This window comes from Aquarana catesbeiana, linkage group LG08 (assembly GCF_042186555.1).
Source record: "Aquarana catesbeiana isolate 2022-GZ linkage group LG08, ASM4218655v1, whole genome shotgun sequence".
NCBI lineage: Eukaryota > Metazoa > Chordata > Amphibia > Anura > Ranidae > Aquarana > Aquarana catesbeiana.
Genome location: NC_133331.1, coordinates 229759062 through 229784648, shown reverse-complemented (window position 1 = coordinate 229784648; position 25587 = coordinate 229759062). Strand labels below are relative to the sequence as shown.

Sequence of the window (25587 nt, the reverse complement as noted above, 5' to 3'; positions counted from 1 at the left end):
CTCCGATCCTCTGCTTCTTTCTCCGGTGTTCTCGTCCGGCATCTCCCTCTGCAGCATCTTCTTCTCTTCATCTTCTTTTCGGGCCGCTCCGCATCCATGATTGGATGGAAGTCTCCTGCTGTGTGACGCTTCTCTCTTCATCTTTTTCTCTTCATCTTTTTCTCTTCGGGCCGCTCCGCATCCATGCTGGCATGGAGGGAGGCTCCCACTGTATGACTCTTCTCCTCTTCTGACGGTTCTTAAATAGCGGAGGGCAGGGCCACCCGGTGACCCCACTCCTCTCTGACGTTACGGGGAATGCCACAGGGAAGTCCCCGTCAAGTCCCTGTGCGTCACAGGGGGGCGGGGTCACTGGGTGGCTCCGCCTCCTCTTATTTAAGAACCGTCAGAAGAGGAGAAGCGTCACACAGCGGGAGCCTCCCTCCATGCAATCATGGATGCGGACCGGCCAGACAAGAGGATGAAGACAAGAGGATGAAGACAGAAGCATCACACAGTGGGAGCCTTCCATCCAATCATGGATGCAGAGCGGCCCGAAAAGTAGATGAAGGTAAGATGAAGAGAAGAAGATGCCGCGGAGGGAGATGCCGGACGAGAACACCGGAGAAAGAATCAGAGGATCGGAGGAAGAAGATGATGAAGGAAGATAGAAGATGGAAAAAAGAAGACTTTAAATAAAGGAATTGTCAAAAACTGTCTCTTGTCATTTTTAACATTTTTGACAGTTTTTTTGTGAAATGGTAAGCCCTTGCCATTTCACACGGGGGGGGGCAGGATATGGGGGTCCCCTTGTTAAAGGGGGCTTCCAGATTCCGATAAGCCCTCCCGCCTGCAGACCCCCACAACCACCGACCAATGGTTGTGGGGATGAGGCCCTTGTCCTCATCAACATGGGGACAAGGTGCTTTGGTGGGCTACCCCAAAGCACCCTCCCAATGTTGAGGGCATGTGGCCTGGTACGGTTCAGGAGGGGGGGGGCGCTCTCTCGTCCCCCCCTCTTTTCCTGCGACCTGCCAGGTTGCGTGCTCGGATAAGCGTCTGGTATGGATTTTTGGGGGGACCCCACGTCATTTTTTTTAAAAATTTTGGCACGGGGTTCCCCTTAATATCCATACCAGACCTGAAGGGCCTGGTATGGAATTTAGGGGGACCCCCACGCCAGTTTATTTTTTAAATTTTGGTTAGGGGTTCCCCTGTGGGGAATTCCCATGCCGTTTTTATTAATGAACTTTTATGTGTATTGTCGGACCGGCAATTCATTAATAGCCGCAAGTAGTTTTTAAATGACTTTTTTTTTTTTCCTTTGAAATGTCATTTTGCTGTCAGACTGTTCTAAACACGGGAAACATACACCCCTTTACAGGCATACTATAGACACCCACCAGGTACGAAATTTAAAGGAATATTACACTTTTATTGTTTGACTTTAAGCATTATTAAAATCACTGCTCCTGAAAAAACAGCCATTTTTAAAACTTTGTTTTGCATTGATACATGTCCCCTGGGGCAGGACCCAGGTCCCCAAACCTTTTTTAGGACAATACCATGCAAATTTGCCTTTAAAATGAGCACTTTTGATTTCGAATGTTCGCGTCCCATAGACTTCAATGGGGTTCTAACGTTCGTGCAAAGTTTTGGTCTGTTCGCAAGTTCTGGTGCGAAACGAACTGGGGTGGGTGTTCGGCTCATCCCTAATCCTCACATAAGATCTTTTGATGTAACTCCATCATGCGGACATATGTGGAAATTTACACCTACATTTAAATATATAAAAATAATTTTTCCCCCAAACGTGAATTTAGCTCTGAGAAATTAGCTCTGAAAAATTTCACATAGGTTTACTCCATACAGATCATGTGACCAACTATAAAAAGAAGGAAAAAGGGTATTTAGAGACGTCATAATTAGGTGACATATACAAAATGCTTTAAGGGCTCATTCAGACGGGTGCTGAGACCTGTTCTCTCTATTGAGCCTCTTTGTACTGCGTTTTCATCCACCATGAACGGTGTCTGCGTTGGGATCTGTGCATCCGCTTCTTCCCACAAAAATTAACAACAAAATGCTCCTGCGCTGCTGTCAACACTCCTCCCTTTTTTACGGATAATTATGATTGAGAGATGCTATCACTATTGTGTGATTCACACAATAACTAGCAAAACCATACACCTATATCGGAGCACGGTCCCCTCAGACAGATGCAACCAACTCAGAAAATGGGAAACAAACCAAATATAGCATGTGTAAAATCCCACTCTTTGCAGTACACCAATAAAATTAATTTGAATACCCACAGTATGTGCAAATGTGACAAATCCACCCTGTGTAATGCAAGATAAAAAAGATATACATAAAACAATTCAGTCTTTGTGTAGTCGAATGCAGAAATAATAATGCATATGCAAGTGCCTAAAACCAATATTTGTTGTGTGCAACTCCAATAATACTTTCACAGTGAGTGTCACTCATTCAGTGCTTAGTGTAATATGAAGTCAGTCTCTCTTGTGCAAATTATCAAACAACTCTTCCAGTTGTACACCTCCATTTTCCATAGCAAACCCCACGTGCTGTTGAATGTGCTCTCACCTTTCTGGATGGACCCCTATATCACAGGAAGTCAATACAGTACCCTAAGGTAATCATATGCCACCCCAGCCTGACAGTAACCTTCACTGGGTACAGTAGCTCTCATGTAGAGAAATAAAAAGACTCCACAGTGCTCACCACTTAAAATGTATGATAAAAACACTCACAATTGTAAAGAAATCAATCGGCTGTCAGTATGAATATGTAATGTCCCAGTTAGTCATACTCTACTAACGCTGTAATCCCAGCGGTCCTGATGGCCCCGCCCAGTGTGATGGTGTCAGCAGACATCCCCAACTGATGTGTTGCATGCTGATTAAACTTCATCAAATTTTGACATGCGACTGTGTCCTTGCAGCTGCTTTATCTGCATCCACTTTTATATGCTGCCTGCGTACAGCTCCAATGTGCAGCTAAGCGGGGAGGGGAGGATGGGTTTCAGTGCCCATCACAATGAGCCCTTAGTGATAATACAACACATTACTATACTTCTATTGAGTTGTGTGTCTATGGGTTACCAACACTTTTTAAACTATTAGCAATTGAAGTAGCCTGAGTGTGCTCCTGTACCTAGAGAGTATACAGTATACCGTAATAGAGGTTTAAAGGTATTAAATGTATGCCACCAAATGTGTTAGCTCATCACACCTGTAGTTGCACGTATCACTAGATATTTACAGAGCAATAGAGTGGTTATTCACTTATAGGGCATTCAACGGCACCAATATTTAAGCAGCAACAGCAGAATGGATGACAACGCTGCAGTGATTTTTCTGCAGAATGAAAAGTTGTTACCCTATCCAAGGAAGTACCTATCCAGTAGTTCTACTGGCAGGAGCAACAGGTATTTACAAAACGTTTCAGGGTGAGCTTGGAAAAACAGAAGGCCCAGTCTTACTGGTATGGGCAGCCGACCTCAAGTTGTGATTTTGTAGTTTGAGCACAGTTCTTTAACATTGGCTTATTGTTTGTTCATTCCGGCAGCTGGTGCAGACATTAAAGAGATGCAAAATTGGACCTTCCAAGAATGTTATGGTGGTGGCTTCCTGTCACACTGGAATCGTGTGTCCACTGCAAAGAAGCCAGTCATTGCAGCAGTTAATGGTTATGCAGTAAGTTATAACTGACACTGTTTATTACTACAAACTCGGTGCTCTTAAAAACCCAGGTATCCATACCTAACCTCAGCACAAATGTAAGAATGGATTTTGATTTGAGGCCTTGAAACAAGAGCTAAGCACTATAGAGTCTTTGGAGTCAAAGTTTTTCTTCATTTTGGATAAGGTAAGGGAGGGTTATAACTCCTGTCAGGTTTTTTGCCATCTGTGCACCATTGGGGGATGCTATGCATGCATTTTTAGTGCAGAAAAAATTGCATGGAACTACATCTCGTGTGAACTGGCCCTAAAAGATACTTTTCTGGGGATAAACCAAAATTTGGGATTTTCTTCTACTTACATTTTCAATGATAATGGTGAAATGGGCAAATAGAGAGGGTGCATCTCCCTAATGGGGACACAGACCGCAATAAAAACCTAATAGTTGTTGTTGTTTTTTTTTTTATAATCACTTTTTCTTTATTAAGACAAATTCCAACATACAAGATAGAACTACACATTGCCCAATATATCTGCATAGATCTTTTTATTAACATAGAGCACACTAAACCCCCCCCCCCCCCCCCCCCCCCCCCCCCGAGAAAACACACCGGATCCTTGATCATGTCCTCTTCAAAAGAGAGAAAGAAAAAAAAAAAAAAAGAAGAAAGCTCACCCACTTGCCTACTCATAACCAAAACTCAATTTGTGAAAAACATTATTAAAAGTACACTACTTCCCCTAATCGTGCGCAGAAAGAAAGGACACCAGCGCTATAGCAAATAACAATGGGGACATTGGGCATCCCTGCCTAGTCCCATTCCGTATCTCAAAATAATCTGATCGTCTACCATTAACTTTAACCCTTGCTCTAGGATCTGCATACAGTGCCGTTACCCATCCCATCATCCGCTCTCTCAGACCCATCTCCCTCAAAACTCCAACCATAAACTCCCACCCCACCCTATCGATTGCTTTTTCAGAATAATATTATCTCTAGCCTCTCGGCCCTTCATAAACCCTGTTTTATCTGGGTGAATCAATTAAACTATATGTTCTTGTAACCTTAGGGCCAGAATTTTAGCCAGGAGCTTAGTGTTAGAGTTAAGGAGGGAAATGTTTCTGTAGCTGGCACAGCACTGAGGGTCTTTCCCTACCTTCGGGAGAACCGTCACATAAGCCAACAGTGCCTCTGGAGGCAATGGGTTAGAGACCGAGATAGAATTAAGGTATCTGCAAAGAGGAACCAACAGGATTGAGGAAAACTTTTTATAATACATATTTGTGAAACCATCAGGTCGCGGGCTTTTACCTAATGGTAAAGCCGCAATCGCTCCACCCAGTTCTTCAATGGAGATTGCTTTTTCCATTTCCTCCAAGGCCACAGATGGAATGGCCAGTAGCCCTGAGGCCTCAAGATATTCCTGAATTCTATCCAAACCTCCACCCTCCTCCGCCCCACAGGAACTGAGTCTGTTATATGAAGACCCATAAAAGCGATGAAACTCAGCTGCTATTGATTGGGAGTCCACTATCTGCTTATCGCCTGTCTTTATAGTGTGAACATGGTGTGAATCCTGTTTCTTTAGTTGTCTAGCCAATAGTCTCCCACCCTTATTCCCCTGTTCATAGAATCGGTGGGCAAAGTATCTGTTTGTTTATTTTGAACTTTTCGATCGAGAAGCTGGCCCGCAGTTTCTCCAATCTCTGCGTGTCCCCAGGTTTTATATGAGTCTTGTTTAACCACTTCCTTACCAGGCCAATTCTGACATTTCTCTCCTACATGTAAAAATCATAATTTTTTTGCTAGAAAATTACATAGAACCCCAAACATTATATATGTTTTTTTAGCAAAGACCCTAGAGAATACAATGGCGGTTGTTGCAACTTTTTACCTCACACGGTATTTGCGCAGGAATTTTTCGAACGCGTTTTTTTTTTTTGGGAAAAAAACAGTTTTGTGTTTTAAAAAAAAAACAAACCAGTAAAGTTAGCCCAATGTTTTTGCATATTGTGAAAGATGAAGTTACGCCGAGTAAATAAATACCTAACATGTCACGCTTCAAAATTGCACACGCTCGTAGAATGGCGCCAATGTTCGGTACTTAAAAATCCCCATAGACGACACTTGAAATTTTTTTACTGGTTACATGTTTTGAGTTACAGAGGAGGTCTAGTGACAAAATGATTGCTCTCGCTCCAACATTCGCGGCGATATCTCACATGTATGGTTTGAACACTATTTTCATGTGTGGGCGGGACTTACGTATGCATTCGCTTCTGCGTGCGAGAGAAATTTTTTTAAATTTTTTTTTTTATTGATAATTATATTTTGTTTTTTTTATTTTGACACTTTTTTGAAAAATAAACATTTTTGATCACTTTTATTCCTATTACAAGGAATGTAAACATCCCTTGTAATAGGAATATAACATGACAGGTCCTCTTAATAGTGAGATATGGGGTCAATAAGACCCCATATCTCACCACTAGGCTGGGAAGCCTGAAATAAAAATAAAAAATAAAACGATCACCGCTTCCCAGCCGAAGCGGCGCCGTTTTTTTGAATGGACAGGCCGGGCGTGACGTCATAACATCGCGCCCGGCCTCCGATGATCATAGAGACTCCGGCGACCATCTGGTCCGCTGGAAATTTCTATGATCTACATCCAGCGCCGGCGGATCCACTCTCCGCCTCACCGATCGTAACGGTGAGTCGGAGCAAGCACCGGAGGGTGGCGGGAGGGGGGGACGTCCCCTCTCGCCTCCCATAGGAACGATCAAGCGGCGGAACGGCCGCTATGATCGTTCCTATGGTGTAGAGATTTGCCGGCTGAAACCGGCAATATCTGAATGATGTCTGTAACTACAGGCATCATTCAGATATACCCGCCCAAAGCCCAGGATGTCATATGACGTGGGCGGGCGGGAAGTGGTTAATTTCAAGTTTATGTATTTCTTCTAAGAGCACAACCATTTCCTTCTGTCTCTCTTTTTTAATACGCGAACCCATTGAAATTAATTCCCCTCTAATGACCGCCTTGTGGGCTTCCCATACCACTTGGTCAAACACCTCCTCTGATATATTGGTCTCAAAATATAATGCTAATGTGCGGGACAGGGATTCCACATTCTGTTTATCATCCAAAATAGATTCATTCAATCGCCATGTTCTTTCCAGGTGCCCAATCGATGCCGGACATATCGTTAAACTTATTGGAGCATGGTCTATTGACTCAATAGTTGATGAATTTACATAATTCAAATAATATTGTTTGATCAACAACATATCGATCCTCGAATATACATTGTGTATTTTGGAGTAATAACTGAAATGCAGAGAGTGAAGGCGGTGTTTAACATATCTTAACGCCTTGTGAGACACAAAGCTTTTCCCTAAAGAGATGTCTAGACTAGCGTCCAAGCTAATGTTAAAATCCCCTCCCATAACCAATAGACCTTCCCAAAACTTCCCCAGGATATCCAAAGTTTTAGATAGAAATGTAACGGTATGGTTATTGGGGGCATATATAGTAGCTAGGGTATAACACTGGTCCTGGATCTTTCCTTTAACAAAAAGAGCGGCCCTCAGGATCTACTCGTATTTCTGTGGGTACTAGTGGACATAGTTTGTGTATAGCTATTGTAACTCGTCTAGCCCGAGGAATGGGTGAAGGTGCATGAAACCATTGATTATATGGAAAACGAGGCATACGAGGAGTCGACCCTGCCACGAAGTGCGTTTCTTACAAAAAAACTCTCTCTGCCTTCATGTGACACAGTTCATGCCAGAGGTGTCCCATCTTCTAAACAAACAAAGCCCTGTTATGTTACGTCGCTTCGCCCTGTGGCCACTAGGGGCGCGCGCTGCTGCTCGCCCTGCAGCTGATGCGAGTGCCCGGCGGTCACGATCACCGACGGGCTCCCACGATCGCTGCTGACACACAGAGAACCGGGACACACAGAGAACCGGGATCGCTGTATAAATGCCAGTGGTCCCAAAAATGTGTCAAAATTGTCCGATGTGTCCGCCATAATGTCGCAGTTCCGATTAAAAATTGCAGATCGCAGCCATGACTAATAAAAAAAAAAAAAATGCCATAAAACTATCCCCTATTTTGTAGATGCTATAACTTTTGCGCAAATCAATCGCTTATTGCGAAATTTTTTGGTTATAAAAAAAATAGAATATATTTCGGCTCAAGCTGAGGGGAAAAAAAAATGTTTATATATATATATAATATATAATATATATATATATATATATATATATATATATATATATATATATATATATATATATATATATATATATATATATATATATAACAATTTTTTTTTTTTTTTTCAAAATTGTCTGGAGCCTGCTGTACACCACAGCCTATCTTCCTGGGATCACTGGGCAGCACGCTCAGTCAGCGTGTCTGTTCATGCCACGCCCCTCCCACAGCGCCTTATTGGCGAACAATCTCTAATAGTTGTTCTAATCCATCTCTCCTCTATAAAAATCTTTAAAAAAAAAAGTGTTTCCTTTTAGTTATATTTTAATTCTTTGAGAACATGTCATTCCATTTTTTTGTAGAGCCAGCATGTGAGTCAACAGTATTTTAATGGTAGGCGATTCAGCCTATACTAAGCACTGTCACTGGTGGTTCTAGGTCCATTTGTATAATTGGTGTGTAAGTAACTAGTATAGAAGATATTTTTAGCAATTGAATAGATGTCTGATTGCATGGTCCTTGCCATGGGTGTTTTAAGTCAGCCTGTGAAGTTTAATCAGTGTGAGTTCACATGTATTGTTAGAATTACAGGGTTTTTAAATAATAATCACTGGGATGTGAACATTTCCTGCGTCTGAAAAAGCTTTAAGTAACTGTATTGAGTCATCATATAATAAAAAGGTAATGGTGAAACATTTTAGGCTGTCAACTCGGTTCCATGCTTGCTATTGATTTTTTTTTTTTATTTCTAACAAAGCCTTTTAACTATGCCCTTTTTATATTACTTTTATTAAGATGAAAGATAATTACTGTAAATCTCATATATGAAGGCTGTTGACACATAATCACACACATAGGTTGGACTTGATGAACTTGTGTCTTTTTTCAACCTCACCTACTATGTAACTATATGTAACTATGTAACTATGATACATAGGGTTAATTGATATGGCAGCATAAAGAGCAGCAAAAACGTGTCAAATACAGCAACCTTTAGCTTGCCTGTTTATTTATTTTTTTCTATATATTTTAAAGGCAGTAATAAAAATCTAGACTATAAACAAAAAAGTCAGTGCTACTAACCCATACATCACATAGAAAGCAGAGATCCCGGGTGCTCGATCCACAGTCGCTGGCTGAGTAGGGAAGTGAGGAAAAGATGATCCACACTCCGGTGATTGCTCTTAAAAAGTGTAATATTTATTGACAAGCCAAAAATTGCCAGAAACCAATTATCTTTAAAGCAATAGTAAACCGCTGAAACCCCCCCCCAAAAAAACCCTGCAAGACCATAGCATAATGTGCTAGTATGCAACGCATACTAGCACATTATGAAATACCTTAGAACGAAGCTCCTGCAGCTCGCCCGGTCACCACCGAGGGGGCTGATGTTCCCTTAGCGTTTTTCCCGGGTTCACGGGCTCCGGCGCTGTGAGTGGGCGGAGCCATAATGACCTCACTCCCCCACATGTGTGTGTGGAAGTCCTCCGTTCCGGCAAGCTGACGTCAGCAGCTGCATGAAGGCTGAATATCTCCTAAACAGCACAGGTTTAGGAGATGTTAATTTAACCTACAGGTAAGCCTTATTATATGCTTACCTGTAGGTAAAAATGACCAAGCGGGCAATACAACCTCTTTAAGTCTGAAAAATTATGGCAGGGTCAGTGGAAGCTTTTTTTTTAATTTTTTTTGCTAACTCTTAAATCTTTTATATATACATGCTTAGTTTATGCACGCATTTTTATAAGGAAGCCTGTTACAGGGTAGATTTTGACATTAGTCTAACTCTCTCCCTTTCCTCTGAACCCCGATCTCTGTGTGGATCGCGCTTCTGAGGCTACTGACAGGCTGTGAGGAAGCGATGGAAACCTCCTCACTGCCTGTTTTAACACCATTTTTGCCAACAAATGCACTGCATCTTCCTGCATTGCACGCAGTTGTGAGGTTTTGCGGCACTTCCCCATTTGCCTAAATGTGTCACTACATGTTGGATAAACTTTGCCATGGGTGAGAAGCAAAGCATTACAATCCCGGCATGTAAACGCCCCCATCTGCTGCCTATAGCAGTTAGCAAAAGCATAGCTCCAACATACATTTTTGCCACCCTCCAACTGCAAGTTTAAGGGCGGGTTCACACCAGCACAATGTCAGACAGCATATGTGATTCCCACAGCACTGCTGTGCAAATCACATGCGATGTCTGTGTGATGCGACTTTAGCCATACAATCTGTGTAGTTGAATTTGCATCGCATTTGGATTTTTTTTTTTTTTTTAGTCCGCACCAGAATCAGGTTGCAGGGGGTGTTCGCATCCATGCAATCCAATTCCTGTCTGAATTGCACTGCCATATGCAAACCGGTCTGGGGTTGTCATTAACACTCTATTGACATCAGCAGCGATCTGCATAGGGCAGTGTGAACCGCTGTCAGGTGACGTGCAATGCGGGAACCCGTACTGGATTTGCATGGGTTCTTGCATAGTAGCAGTGTGAACCGTCCCTAAATGAAGCCATACTCCCCTTTATTTAGTAAGCATATTAAATATTATTTGTAAAATCTACAGCAGCAGACTATCTGTTTTGTCCGAGTAAAATAAAACAAACTTTATACCCTTTTCCACACGGCCATAAAGTACAATGTAGCTTTAGATTTAGCAGGTACTGTTGCAATGCATATATTACTGTATCATTTGAGAATATTGCACTGCTCCAACATGGGCTAAGCTTCATCTTTATTTCTGTAGCTGGGAGGAGGCTGTGAGCTTGCCATGATGTGTGACATTATTTATGCTGGAGAAAAGGCCCAGTTTGGGCAACCAGAAATCTTACTCGGAACAATTCCAGGTAACTTGATTTTATTTAATCATTTGACAATAAGCTAATTCAAATCTGTTCATAAACTGTGAATATATACTGGTATGCTGTGACCAAACGTGCAGGTGCAGATTACAAATTTTAAACAAAGCAGGCATGTGGAAAAAAGGGGTACATCTGAATATTCTCACATTAAAGAGGACCCTTACTGTTCCCTGCACATTGCCATTCCTTTCCTCCCACTTGTCCATTACACAATTGCTAACAATTTTTATATTTTGTGAACAATTTATAGTTTTTTACTTCTTTTACCCTCCCACTTCTCTCCTAGGCATAGTTTTAAATCATTGTTTCTCAACCTTTGTTTTAGTCAAGACACCCTTAAAAATTATGCACAGGCACCACTCAAGGCACCCCTTTCTAAAATATAAAAAAACAAAACTAAGTTTTACATAATTCAATACACGTAGGACACCCAACATTAGAGCTGATTTATTTTTACAAAACAAATACACCTTTTTTCACTAGTACTTACTAGTATTCCAGTGTTTGTTTTCACCCTAAGTTTCTCTTCATCGTTCTGCTAAAGTGCTAATGGAGAGGGACACACAAGGATGCTCTCAAGTGCCTGATGGCCTCCTTATCAACCTATAAAGTCATTGGTAGTTAGAAGGCCAGCAGTAAGCCCAAGATCATAATGATGCACAATTAAAGCTTGTGGCTTTGTGTAACAAAAAAGGCAGGCTTGATCCCCCTTCCGGCTTGTAGACAATTTTTGGGCAATTTTTAAGCATTTTGCCAAGCACCCCTGAGGAACCCAGAAGGCACCCTGGTTGAAAAAGAATGGTTTAAATCTATGTAGGCATGTCTGCATTAAATTATGTGCATTTACAAAATCTCATGATACTTTTGGCATTTATCCCTGGAGGCTGTTGACTAGAAGTATGACACAGAAACTCGCGGGGTGGGTGGAGTAAAAATATAATTATATACAGGTCACAAAACATGAAAATTGTGTAATGGAGTGGTAGGAGGAAGGAAACAACAAAGTGTTGTAAATGTTGAATGGTCCTCTTTTAACCATTTCAATACCGGGCACTTTTATCCCCTTCCGGCCCAGGCCAGCTTTTAGCGCTGTCACATTTTAAATGACAATTGCGCGGTCATGCAACACTGTACCCATAAGACATTTTTATAATTTTTTTTTCACACACATAGAGCTTTTGTTTGGTATTTAATCATCACTGGAAAAAAATGATCAATTCTTATATACTGACAGCCTATCTAATTTCTTGAGGCCTAAAATCACCAGGCCAGTACAAACACTCCCAAATGACCCCTTTTTGGAAAGTAGACAGTCCAAGGTATTTAGTAAAAGGCATGGTGCGTTTTTTTTTTTTTTTTTTTGTTTTTTTTTTTGTCACAATTATTTGGAAAATGAAGACGACTTTTTATTACTTATTATTATTATTATTATTATTTATTTTATTTTTTATTTATTTTTTTTTTTTATACATACAGTGCCTTGCAAAAGTATTCACTCCCCTTGGCTTTTTACCCATTTTGTTACATTACAGCCTTTAGTTCAGTGTTTTTTTTTTATCTGAATTATATGTGATGGATCAGAACACAATAGTCTAAGTTGGTGAAGTAAAATTAGAAAAATATATACATAAAACAATTTTTCAGAAAAAAACTGATAATTGGCATGTGTGTATATATTCACCCCCTTTTGTTATGAAGCCCAAAAAAAAGCTCTGGTGCAACCAATTACCTTCAGAAGTCACATAATTAGTGAAATGATGTCCACCTGTGTGCAATCTAAGTGTCACATGATCTGTCATTACATATACACACCTTTTTGAAAGGCCCCAGAGGCTGCAACACTTAAGCAAGATGCACCACTTACCAAATACTGCCATGAAGACCAAGGAACTCTCCAAACAAGTAAGGGACAATGTTGTTGAGAAGTACAAGTCAGGGTTAGGTTATAAAAAGAAATATCCAAATCTTTGATGATCCCTAGGAGCACCATCTAATCTATCCGCTAACCCTGGAGGAGCTGCAGAGTTCCACAGCAGAGACTGGAGTATCTGTACGACAATAAGCCGTACGCTCCATAGAGTTGGGCTTTATGGCAGAGTGGCCAGAAGAAAGCCATTACTTGCAGCAAAAAAACAAAATGGCACGTTTTGAGTTTGCAAAAAGGCATGTGGGAGACTCCCAAAATGTATGGAGGAAGGTGCTCTGGTCTGATGAGACTAAAATTTAACTTTTTGGCCATCAAAGAAAATGCTGTGTCTGGCGCAAACCCAACACATCACATCAACCAAAGAACACCATCCCCACAGTGAAACATGGTTGTGGCAGCATCGTGCTGTGGGGATGTTTTTCAGCAGTTGGGACTGGGAAACTGGTCAAAGTTGAAGGAAAGATGGATGGTGCTAAATACAGGGATATTCTTGCGCAAAACCTGTACCACTCTGTGTGTGATTTGAGGCTAGGACGGAGGTTCACCTTCCAGTAGGACAATGACCCCAAACACACTGCTAAAGCAACACTTGAGTGGTTTAAGGGGAAACATGTAAACGTGTTGGAATGGCCTAGTTAAAGCCCAGACCTCAATCCAATAGAAAATCTGTGGTCAGACTTAAAGATTGCTGTTCACAAGTGCAAACCATCCAACTTGAAGGAGCTGGAGCAGTTTTGCAAGGAGTAATGGGCAAAAATCCCAGTGGTAAGATGTGGCAAGCTCATAGAAACTTATCCAAAGCGACTTGGAGCTGTGATAGCCGCAAAAGGTGGCTCTACAAAGTATTGACTTTAGAGGGGTGAATAGTTCTGCACATTGACGTTTTCTGTTATTTTGTCCTATTTGTTTTTGGCTTCACAATAAAAAAAATAAAATAAAAAAATCTTCAAAGTTGTGGACATGTTCTGTAAATTAAATGATGCAAATCCTCAAACAATCCATGTTAATTCCAGGTTGTGAGGCAACAAAACACAAAAAATGCCAAGGGGGTGAATATTTTTGCAAGGCACTGTACGGTCGGTCACCAGTGCAGTACAACTTTCTCATATAACTGGTGTGGCAGTGATCAGGGACTAATTGTTGCCTACAGGAAGATTGGAGTCTAGCAAACAAAAAAATTTTGGGCCAGCCCAAGATAACCCCTCCTATTCTAAGCGTGCATTTTGTTTCTTGCTAGTGTCCTAGTAGGGTGGATGTTTTTTTTCTCTGCTCTGTTGAGAATAGGCTGAATGTTTTAGCTACTTTTTTTTCTTCAATCAAGATTTCTGCTTCATCGCTATTTTAGCTGGTCTCTACTTAGCAACTCTCTGAATGGGCCTTGGTCTCAGGGATATGGTTGTTACACCCAGGGGTGTTCGTGGACCTGTGTCACAGGATGGGAATACCAGATGTGGATCTCCTGGCATCCAGGCTCAATACCACACTAAAAGGGTTTGTTTGCAGGTACAGAGCTCCTCTTGTGGGCTTGTAGGATCATTACAGCCCGATCTATACCTTCCCTTTCCTAAAACTCCTTCCTTGCCTGCTTAGACTGATCAAGATGGAGGACATTCACCCTCCCTCCTAGATTGTAAGCTCTAACGAGCAGGGCCCTCTGATTCCTCCTGTATTGAATTGTATTGTACTTGTACTGTCTGCCCTAATGTTGTTGTAAAGCGCTGCGTAAACTGTCGGTGCTATATAAATCCTGTATAATAAAAAAAAAAAATAATAACTCTGGATTAGCCCAGGTGGATGTGGTACCACCCTGCTTCATAGTCTCAGGCTTTAATGCCATGGCTGCTGGGTTCGAAGACAGCTGCATCAATGAATCAGTGATTCCCAAGGTGCTTAAGACTAGGAACTACTTCTTGCAAGGTCTATGTGAAAGGAATATTTCACTTGGTGTGAGTTGAGTGGCTTTCCCACCAAAAACTTTACTGTAAGATGAATACTCTACTTACAGATGAGCTTAGACCAGCAATTGGCCCTCAGCACCATTAAGAGTCAGGTCTGTCTGCACTTTGGATACTGTTCAGATACTGCGGTTTCCCATTCTTTTATCCAGACTTTTATGCAGGGGGTTTCCCTGTTCACTCCCCTGGAAATCCATGGGATTTCAACTTGGTTCTCTTAACACTGTAGAAACTGCCCTCTGAACCTACGAGGGTTATTTCCTTTTCCAATCTCACTCATATGTTGCATTTCTTGTTACCATCACCTCTGCGAGGCAAGTGTCTCAACTGGCAGCCTTACCCTGAAAAGAACCTTTCCCGATCTTACACAGGGACAAGGTGTGTTGAAGCCGAGAACTTCCTTCCTGTCTAAGGTAGTGTTCACTTTTCACCTTACCCAGCACATCGTTTTTCTGTCTGGCTCAAGTTTATCAGATCTCTCTACATTGCCTGGATGTAGTCTAGGCTGAGAGATTCTCGCATTTTCCTTTAGAAAGACTGACTCTCTCTTATTGTCATTCCTGAGTGTGTAGGGGCTCCAACAGACCATCATTTAAGCCTATGGTCTTAAAGAGGAGCTTAACACTCTCTTCTTCTTCTTTCTTTCTTCTTCCCTGATGCTGTGTCGTCTTCATTTCAGACATTTGCCCACCCAGCAGATCCAGCATTGTCCTGCTAAAATCTACTTCTTTGCTGCCTCTGTTTGGTCCTGGGTTGCCATTTTCTTCTGTGATGTCATCAGGAAACATTCATCTTTTCCGAGTTCAGGCAGCTGCCACCTGTTGTCACACCCCTAGGCCTGCCCGCCCCCCTTCCCCCTTTTTTTATGAATGACTCTGCCAGGTCCACTTTAGGATTTCACCTTTCCTGTCAAGTCGCACTCTAATAAGTCTGTAAGTGCCTCTTGGGTCCTTCAGGATTAGGCCACTGTTTCTGGGATCTGCATGGTTGCCACCTGGTTGTCTTTTCAAATGTTTTACCAGTTGAAGGTTCATTCCCCATCTGATGCAGCTTCCAGGATAAGGTTAGGTGGCTCTTTGAGCTACAGTCCCTGATTTTTTATTTTTTTTTTGCCACCCCTCAATTGAATTGCATTTGGATATCCCAACAATATTAGATTTCCTGTGTCCCTCAATCGATGAGAAGGGGGGGGGATTCTTGTACTTACTGTAAAATCCTTTACTCAGTGAGGCATGCTGGGATTTGGAGGAGTTATCCTGGGCTGGCCTGCAATGATTTTCGGTTGTCCGTGTCCAACCCTCCTGTAGGCGACCGTATAACTATTTGTTAATATGGAATTTCAAAATTATTTCGCTGAGTGTATACTTGGATATATTGTTTCCCCTTCGTATATTAATTTGGTGTATAATTTTATACATCTACAGTGGGGACGGAAAGTATTCAGACCCCCTTAAATTTTTCACTCTTTGTTATAGTGCAGCCATTTGCTAAAATCATTTAGGTTCATTTTTTTTCCTCATTAATGTACCCCATATTGACAGAAAAACACAGACTTGACATTTTTGCAGATTTATTAAAAAAGAAAAACTGAACTATCACATGGTCCCAAGTATTCAGACCCTTTGCTGTGACACTCATATATATTTAACTCAAGTGCTGTCCATTTCTTCTGATCATCCTTGAGATGGTTCTACACCTTCATTTGAGTCCAGCTGTGTTTGATTATACTGATTGGACTTGATTAGGAAAGCCACACACCTGTCTATATAAGACCTTACAGCTCACAGTGCATGTCAGAGCAAATGAGAATCATGAGGTCAAAGGAACTGCCTGAAGAGCTCAGAGACAGAATTGTAGCAAGGCACAGATCTGGCCAAGGTTACGAAAACATTTCTGCTGCACTAAGGGTTCCTAAGAGCACATTGGCCTCCATAATCCTTAAATGAAATATGTTTGGGACGACCAGAACCCTTCCTAGAGCTGGCCGTCCGGCCAAACTGAGCTATTGGGGGAGAAGAGCCTTGGTGAGAGCGGTTAAGAAGAACCCAAAGATCACTGTGGCTGAGCTCCAGAGATGCAGTCATGAGAAAGTTGTAGAAAGTCAACCATCACTGCAGCCCTCCATCAGTCTGGGCTTTATGGCAGAGTGGCCCGACGGAAGCCTCTCCTCATTGCAAGACACATGAAATCCCGCATGAAGTTTTCTAAAAAAACACCTGAAGGACTCCAAGATGGTGAGAAATAAGATTTTCTGGTCTGATGAGACCAAGGTAGAACTTTTTGGCCTTAATTCTAAGTGGTATGTGTGGAGAAAACCAGGCACTGCTCATCACCTGTCCAATACAGTCCCAACAGTGAAGCATGGTGGTGGCAGCATCATGCTGTAGGGGTGTTTTTCAGCTGCAGGGACAGGACGACTGGTTGCAATTGAGGGAAAGGTGAATGCGGCCAAGTACAGGGATATCCTGGATAAAAACCTTCTCTATAGTGCTCAGGACCTCAGACTGGGCCGAAGGTTTACCTTCCAACAAGACAATGACCCTAAGCACGCAGCTAAAATAATGGAGTGGCTTCACAACAACTCCGTGACTGTTCTTGAATGGCCAAGCCAGAGCCCTGACTTAAACCCAATTGAGCATTTCTGGAGAGACCTAAAAATGGCTGTCCACCAGTGTTTACCATCCAACCTGACAGAACTGGAGAGGATCTGCAAGGAGAAATGGCAGAGGATCCCCAAATCCAGGTGTGAAAAACTTGTTGCATCTTTCCCAAAAAGACTCATGGCTGTATTAGATCAAAAGGGTGCTTCTACTAAACACTGAGCAAAGGATCTGAATACTTAGGACCATGTTATATTTCAGTTTTTCTTTTTTAATAAATCTGCAAAAATGTCAACCATTCTGTGTTTTTCTGTCAATATGTGGTGCTGTGTGTACATTAATGAAGAAAAAAATGAACTTAAATGATTTTAGCAAATGGCTACAATATAACAAAGAGTGAAAATTTAAGGGGGTCTGAATACTTTCTGTCCCCACTGTATAGTCTGTACTTTTTATTCATTTGGTACACATGAAGTTTTTAAGCGCAACACTGTTTTTACACTTGCAGCTTTTTCTTTAGTCTTACGCAGAATTTTATTTTCTCATATACCATGGAAAGCATTTTATTATCGACAAGTGCAAAAAAAAAAAAAAAAGGCAGAAACCTTGCAAGCTGATAACAGCCCAGAAGCAGAAAGCAATGTTAGCATTGCTCCGTGCTATCTTTGTGGACTACAGAACACCTCTCCTGTGTTAATGGAGAAGAGAAGGAGGTGTTGTTCAGTCCTAACACAATGGCCTAGTCCTAACTTCCATTCTTAGGACAATAACGCTGTGCAGTACAGTTGTCGCCCTAGCACGGAAGTGTGGTAATAGCAGGATTACCAGGATTTCTGCATCTGAATATGGATGTAACATGTTAAGAAAGGTGAACTTATTTTTTTAAGGTAAATTTGTATCATTTGTAGGTACCATTTAAAGTAGTTCTAAAGGTAGACTGTTTTTTTATTTTTATGCATTCTTTGCATTAAGGTAAAAAAAAAAAAAAAAAACCTTCTGTGTGCAGCTCATTTCCAGTGTATATACCATAATTTGTAGATGCTATATCTTTTACACAAACCAGTTTTTAATATACACTTAATGGGTTTTTTTTTTTTTTTTTTAACCAGACGTGGCAGAATGCATTTTGACATAAATTTATGAAGAAATCTGATGTATTGATTATTTTTTTTTTGGATATGGTTTACAACCAAAAGTAGAAAATATTATTTATTTATTTATTTTTTTCAAAATTTTAGGTCTTTTTTTTTTGTTTATGATGTAATAAAAACCCAATGGTGATCAAATACCACCAAAAGTAAGCAGTGTTTGTGTGAAAAAAGTTAAAGGGGTTGTAAAGGTAAAAATTTTTTCACCTTAAGGCATTCTATGCCTTAAGGTGAAAAAACTTCTGACAATACCGCCGCCCCCAGCCCCCCCGTTTTACTTACCTGACGCCTCGAAAGTCAGCTTCGCGTTCCCGACATCTATTCCTCCGCTCACACTGGCCGCTGATTGGCTACAGTGGATGGATTGGAAGCAGCGCAGCCATTGGCTCGCGCTGCTGTCAGTCACATCCAATGACGCGGCGCGTTGGGGGGCGGGGCCGAGTGATACAGTGAGCGGTTATAGCCGCCGGCTGTATCACGGGAGCGCGCCCGCAAGCACTAACCACCATGCGAGGGAGCTCGCATTAAGGTGGTTAATGCTTGCGGGGAGGAGCTGAAACAGCCGCCGAGGGACCCCAGAAGACCAGGTTCGGGGCCACTCTGTGCAGAACGAGCTGCACAGTGAAGGTAAGTATAACATGTTTGTTATTTTTAAAAAAAAAAAAAATTTTACCTTTACAACCCCTTTAACATAAAAGTAATTTGGGTACAGTGTTGCATGACCGTACAATTGCCAATTAAAGTAACGCAGTGCTGAATAGCACAAAATGGCCTGGTCATGAAGGGGGTAAAACTTTTGGAGGTGAAGTAGTTAAAGTGCAGAGAAAATAGGAAGATCATTTTACATAAAAAGCAATCGTATCAAACAAGATGACTTGCCGAGAAAGCATATATTTTCCCCTGTGTTTTCATACTTGTAATACAATGCTTCCTGGAAAATTTCATATTTTGTCATCTCCCAATATTGTTATTATTATTATTATTATTATATATATATATATATATATATATATTTTTTTTTAACATAGGGGCAGGTGGTTCTCAGAGGCTGACAAGAGCTGTTGGGAAATCTCTCGCCATGGAGATGGTTCTTACTGGTGATCGCATATCTGCTAATGACGCCAAGCAAGCAGGTTTTCATTTCCTTGTGATTTTTGCCTATGCTAAATACTTTGTAGAAGGATCATTTCTTTTTACCTATACTAAAATACTTTTTAGAAGGAGAATTACCAGAGGTAGGAAATGAAATACTATAATTTGAAAGAACTTGCCCTGAATCATTTTTACTTTTTTACCCTTATCTGTATTCACAGAAACCATGTCATTTGGTAGAATAATTGCCTGTACATGGAAGTACGAATAGTTTATATGTGTCAGATATGTGCATCAGCTTATGAACAGGAGAACAAACAACTTGTAATAGAGTATCTTTACTCAGGTTATGTCATGACAGCCCAATATTATTGAACAGCCTGCCGATGCATCTAATTGGGTTTTCACAGATTTGAAAGATCTTTTTTGGGAGTTACAATTGCAGACTGTAAATGGCTTGGCTCCATTTTATGCTTAGCATTGCACACCCACTATTGAATTTTTAATTTTATTCTTCAGGAGAATTCAGTAGAGGGGACCTAGGTCTGACAAATTCATTTTGGTTGGCTCTGCCCCCTGCAAAATAGGTTAGATGATAGAAAATGTATTATCAGTATACCCAGTATACACTGTAGGTTGAACTTCCAGTGTGTGTGTGTATGTATGTGTATATATATATATATATATATATATATATATATATATATATATATATATAAAATAATTTTTCCTTCCTTAAAGATTTAAACTAACAAAATGAATGTATGTTTACTACTTGTACTTGCAGGACTTGTCAGCAAAGTGTTCCCAGCAGATAAAGTTGTTGAAGAGGCTATCGGCTGTGCTGAAAAGATAGCTCGGCATTCTAAACTCATTGTGGCTATGGCCAAAGAGGCTGTCAATGGGGGTGAGGGAAAAAAACATTATTCTATGTTACAAATCTGTATTGTCCTAGCTGTGCTAACAAAAAGGTAGATGCAAGTTAATATTTTATTAACTGTTGCTGTACTAATTCTCTGCAAAATATATGGATTCATGCACGGGTGGGAAAGTTTATATATTAAATTTAGAAAGAAGCAGGAAATTTTAAATTGACAACTTCACTTTTCGTGAAATTGTCCTTTTAAGGTTTCCCTCCACAGCAATCAATGAAGCCCAGGTAGTAAAGTACTTACCTTTCATTACTCTTCTGGATGCTTGAGTTTCGCCAATATTTTGGACTGTCCATAGAAAGGAATGGAGAAAGCTTTGTACATGTGCAGTAAAGCTGGACACAGTTGTTAATTCTTTCTGAAAAGGCAAAGGTAAGGAATTCGGGAGCCACATTTTACCAAAGAATGAAGGGAAAACCTAAAGGACAACTCCATCAAAGGTCAAAGAAATTTGTATTTTTAATCCCTGCCCTTCTATTAGGATGATATGTCAATTTTTTTTTTTTTTTTCTTTTTTGGATGTTCTTTATAATACTTACATAGAAAAATAAGTCAGCTGCTTAGGGACTTGAGCAGTATGTGGTAGAATCTTTCGCTGGATAAAACTACATTGACAGCTGGTTCACACCACAACGTGTGTGATCCTGTGCGGTACAATTTTGACAGCTCGTTCATTTGAATGGACTGCAAATCGCACTGAAACATAGGTAAAATAGTGCAAGCACTACTACTTCAAACCTCATGGTACTGCAGTACAATGTGATCTGGTGCCTGCAAACACGCTGCATTTGAGATCTGCTTTTGAGTTGCCATTAGAAGTACATTGGCACCCACATGCAGATCGCAAAGGCAACGCATTCACCACATGTTCACGCACAGAATACTACTTTTCTGCACTGTGTTTTGGTGTAAGTCGGCAGCCCTAAGAGCAAGGCTAACCTTAGGTTTCTTCCCAGTGCTCCTAAAATGTGGTATAGAGAAAAGACTTAGAAGCTGGTAGAGTGCTTTTACTAGAGGACAGTTATTAGCTCTGAGCCCAAGCTGCAAGATGGTACCGCTCAAGGGGTTGGGTTCATGACAGCCTGTGCTCAGAGAAACTGGGTTAAATGATCTGGAAAACTAAACATCTCTGTATTTGGAGGTGTTGTCTTGTTTCATCTTTTAATGGACTCTTAATTTTTTTGGCTAGAGTTCTGCTTTAGGGCCAAGTTAAAAATGTCTATATATTGTTATTGCCTAATAACTATGCTAGACTTATTAGGTGCCTGTTTCTACAGCATTTGAATTGTCATTGTCCGAAGGAAACCGTCTTGAGAAACGACTTTTCTATTCCACATTTGCTACGGTAAGGTGTTTCACGATGTTCTCATTTTCTAACTGTGAATTGACTCAAGTAATGAACTGAACATCAAATGTGATTTGTTTTTCAGGATGACCAAAAAGAAGGAATGACTGCATTTGTGGAGAAAAGGAAAGCAAATTTTACAGATCAGTAAACTATCCAGTAAATATGTACATGACCAATCTGAAACATGTTGTGGTTTTGCAGCCAATGAAAGTGCAATCACACCATGCCTTAATTTTACCAATGAAAAGCACTTGAGAGGTTATAAAGTAGCCGAAGACTCTACATTTCTAATACAGGTATTCAGGACATCTGACTTTTCATTACCTTCTATGCGATTTGTGGTTCTAGTTGGTGTCTAAGGAATGAAAGCGGTTTCTAAGGATCTGTGCCCTGGTAAATATTGTAAATCAATGGGATTTTAATGTCACAAAGTCCATTCTATGTTAATAAATAAAATGTTGAAGAAATTTGTATGGTTTTTATTTATCATTATGGTCTTCTTATCCATGTTTCACCTATTCAAGTTTCACCAACAATCGCTTCATTCTCAGTCAACGACCTTTAGCAATGCTTTATATACACTGAGGGAAAAAAATGTATGTCAATTATCTAAAGGAGTCTTTCTCAACCTTTAACACAGAGGAACCATTAAAATAACTTTCAGGTATTAGGTGGTCAGTGGAAAAATGCCCCTTAAATTAATCAATGTAGTGCTCCCCTAATTGGTTGCTATTAAAATGTTCCTGGTCAGTGGAGAAATGCTCCTTTACATTGGTGGTGAATGGGAGAAGGACGTTATTAAATTGGTTTACATTAAGAGGAGAGTGTCTTTATACTGGTTATCAGAATTAAAAATGCTTACATTGGTGCTCAGTGGGGATAATACCCCTTACATTGGTGGTCAATGAGAAAATGACCCCCCCCTTTCAGAGGGTCAAAAAGATAATTAAACTAGAACTAAACCCTCCTATGCTTTTCACCCAAGGAAGCTGCTATCTTGGTCTCTGTTTGATCTGTAACTGCTATGGGTGCTGCACATGTGCTCAGTTGATGGATTGACGGGTTTAAAGTACAAGTAAATGTGACCCATGGCATTCCTGGCATGCCGGGAATGTAACTGTTCTGAAACCGTTAAGCTTATGGCTTTAGTTATGTCAGTGGTTACTTATCTGAGAAGCAGATTGCTCAAGGAACAAAGATTCCCTAACAACCTCTGGAGGAACTCTAGGGCTCCATAGAACCATGGTTGAGAGAGGCTGTTCTAGAGTAATAGTCCTTGGTTTGAATAAATATGATCTATGAGCAATAATGAAATAAATACAATGACACATGGAAAGGGAACAGTGCAACACTAATGAATACTGCAATGAACGATTGAAATCTTCCCCCATTTTATTTACACATTAAAGAAAATTTCACCCTAGGTCCCTCATTGCCCCCTCCATTATTTTTCTAACCTGAGGCTGTAGGCATTACAAAACAGGTACCTGAGTAGTCGAAAACTGTACTTACCAGGCAGTAAAATGTATTTTGGCAATAGTTAAACCAGCTAATATCGCTATGGATAGTTAGTATGAAAATAGGCACTGGAGTGTAATGTTGAGCTTTACTGAAACAGTGTTTTTTTTTTTTTTTTTTTTTTTTTTTTTTTTTTTTTTTTTTGGGCTAACGCATAGCCCCCTTATGCGGAAACACAGGAACATTTAATCGGTTTAACAAAACAAACCTAAAACGTACCTGAATCAAAAGACAAAAACGTGATACATTTTATCTTACCAGTCCTTAGTTGTAATTGCTGTATTGGTTTTTGTTTTTACCATTTTTTCACCTAGTGAATCTGCCATTAACTTACTTCCTGTCCTGGGTTGACAAAGCTCATCTACTGTAATGTATCTCACTGAATCTATAGTGGTGTAACATTGTCACCCTAGGCTGCTATCCCAGTTTGGCTACATTTTAAAAGATGGCTAAGAGGACTGATTACAATGTTTGAGATTTCAGTTTGGTCCCAAGGAAGTTACAAGGGCACAAATTCTGTATAGGATCATCCGATATTTTTCTGTAGTTGTATAAAATAGAAGTATGCTCTTAATAAACTTATTTAGCCTAACATAAAAAGGAAAACTAATGCTGCAACCACATGTAAGGCATGGTAAGCTGCAATATTTTAATTGGGTTTAGGTATGTTGCAAAACGTTAAATTAGCTGGGATTAAGCCCAACCCTTTGGAACTGGATTTTGGATTTCCTGGCCGATAAGCAGCAGAGGGTAAGGACTGGTAATTGCTACTCATGGATGCTGTCCCTTAGTACAGGGGTGCCACAGGTGCTAAGCCCCTTTTTTGTTTACATTATATACTTACAGTATGATTTGTGTCTCACTTTGAGGTGAACGCTGCTCTAAAATTTGCAGATGACACCACATTAGTTGGGAGAATGAGGGAAGGTGACGAGGCTGCACATCGGCAGGAAATAGGAAAACATTGTGGGTTGGTGCAAAGATAATATTTTAGAGCTAAATGTGGATAAGACAAAGGAGAGTTTAGGAGACCAGCTATGAGCCAGTTGTGATCGATGGGGTGTCGAGAGGGTACATCCGTTCCGTTTCTTGGGAACAATAATTGGGGAGGATCTGTCATTGACAGGGCACATATATCCCATCTGGTGGGTAAAGCTCATCAAAGAGTATACTTCTTGCGAAAGCTCTGTCGGGCAGGCTTTTCTGAGCCAATCCTTCTTATCTTCTATAAGGCTGCCATTGAGAGTGTGCTGACTTATCGCATGTCTGTGGCAAGGGATGTGCATGGTCCTCGACACAAATGCCTAAGCCTAGGTTCATACTTCTGCGTGTGGCTGTGGTAATTGCAGCAATACCCGCCACCACCCACAGTGAAAATGCACAGGGCTGCCATCCATTCTGAATGGCATCACAGTACATGTGCAGGAACCACAGGGAAATCATGTGGTCAAACACCACGTGATTTCCCTGCGGCTGTGTTTTTGAAACAGTGCATGCACCCTTTTTGCTTCAACACAGGCACGGCAGCCCATTCATTTGAATTTATTTTGTGCAAACGCGTCCCACAACAACGCATAGATGTGAACCCTACTGTTAGAGGGTGAAAAAAAACAGCAGAAGATTATTAAGGGGGTGTTTTTTTTTTCTCAAAATTTTTTATTAAGGAAAAGATGGTTTCCAGAGTTCAAAGTGTACGTGAGTACAGTAAATCAGTACATTGAGCCTAAACAGTAGATGATAGGCTCAGCAATGGCATGCAATGCCAAGCTGCTGCTAACAAAGCAAACAGAATATTGGCATGCATTAAAAAGGGATCAACTCCAGAGGTAAAACAATAATTCTCCCACTCTACAAGGCTCTGGTCCGGCCGCACCTGGAGTATGCTGTCCAGTTCTGGGCACCAGTCCTCAGGAAGGATGTACTGGAAATGGAGCGAGTACAAAGAAGGGCAACAAAGCTAACAAAGGGTTTGGAGGATATTAGTTATGAGGAAAGGTTACGAGCACTGAACTTATTCTCTCTGGAGAAGAGACGCTTGAGAGGGGATATGATTTCAATATACAAATACAGTACTGGTGACCCCACAATAGTAATAAAACTTTTTCGCAGAAGAGAGTTTAACAAGACTCGTGGCCACTCATTAAAATTAGAAGAAAAGAGGTTTAACCTTAAACTACGTAGAGGGTTCTTTACTGTAAGAGCAGCAAGGATGTGGAATTCCCTTCCACAGGCAGTGGTCTCAGCGGGGAGCATTGATAGCTTCAAGAAACTATTAGATAAGCACCTGAATGACCGCAACATACAGG

The 25587-nt window shown here is 40.8% G+C and overlaps 1 protein-coding gene across 1 annotated transcript in view; it reads left to right on the top strand.

Annotated features, from left to right (window-relative positions):
* Positions 1-22230, top strand: part of ECHS1 (enoyl-CoA hydratase, short chain 1) — a 29593-nt gene extending 7363 nt beyond the window's left edge. The window contains exons 3-8 of the mRNA XM_073596930.1: positions 3571-3698; positions 10647-10746; positions 19420-19524; positions 20271-20390; positions 21693-21760; positions 21846-22230. Of these exons, the coding sequence (XP_073453031.1) occupies positions 3571-3698; positions 10647-10746; positions 19420-19524; positions 20271-20390; positions 21693-21760; positions 21846-21911 (587 nt within the window). The 3' untranslated portion in view covers positions 21912-22230. The remainder of the gene's footprint in view (positions 1-3570; positions 3699-10646; positions 10747-19419; positions 19525-20270; positions 20391-21692; positions 21761-21845) is intronic.
* Positions 22231-25587: the final 3357 nt, after the last annotated feature.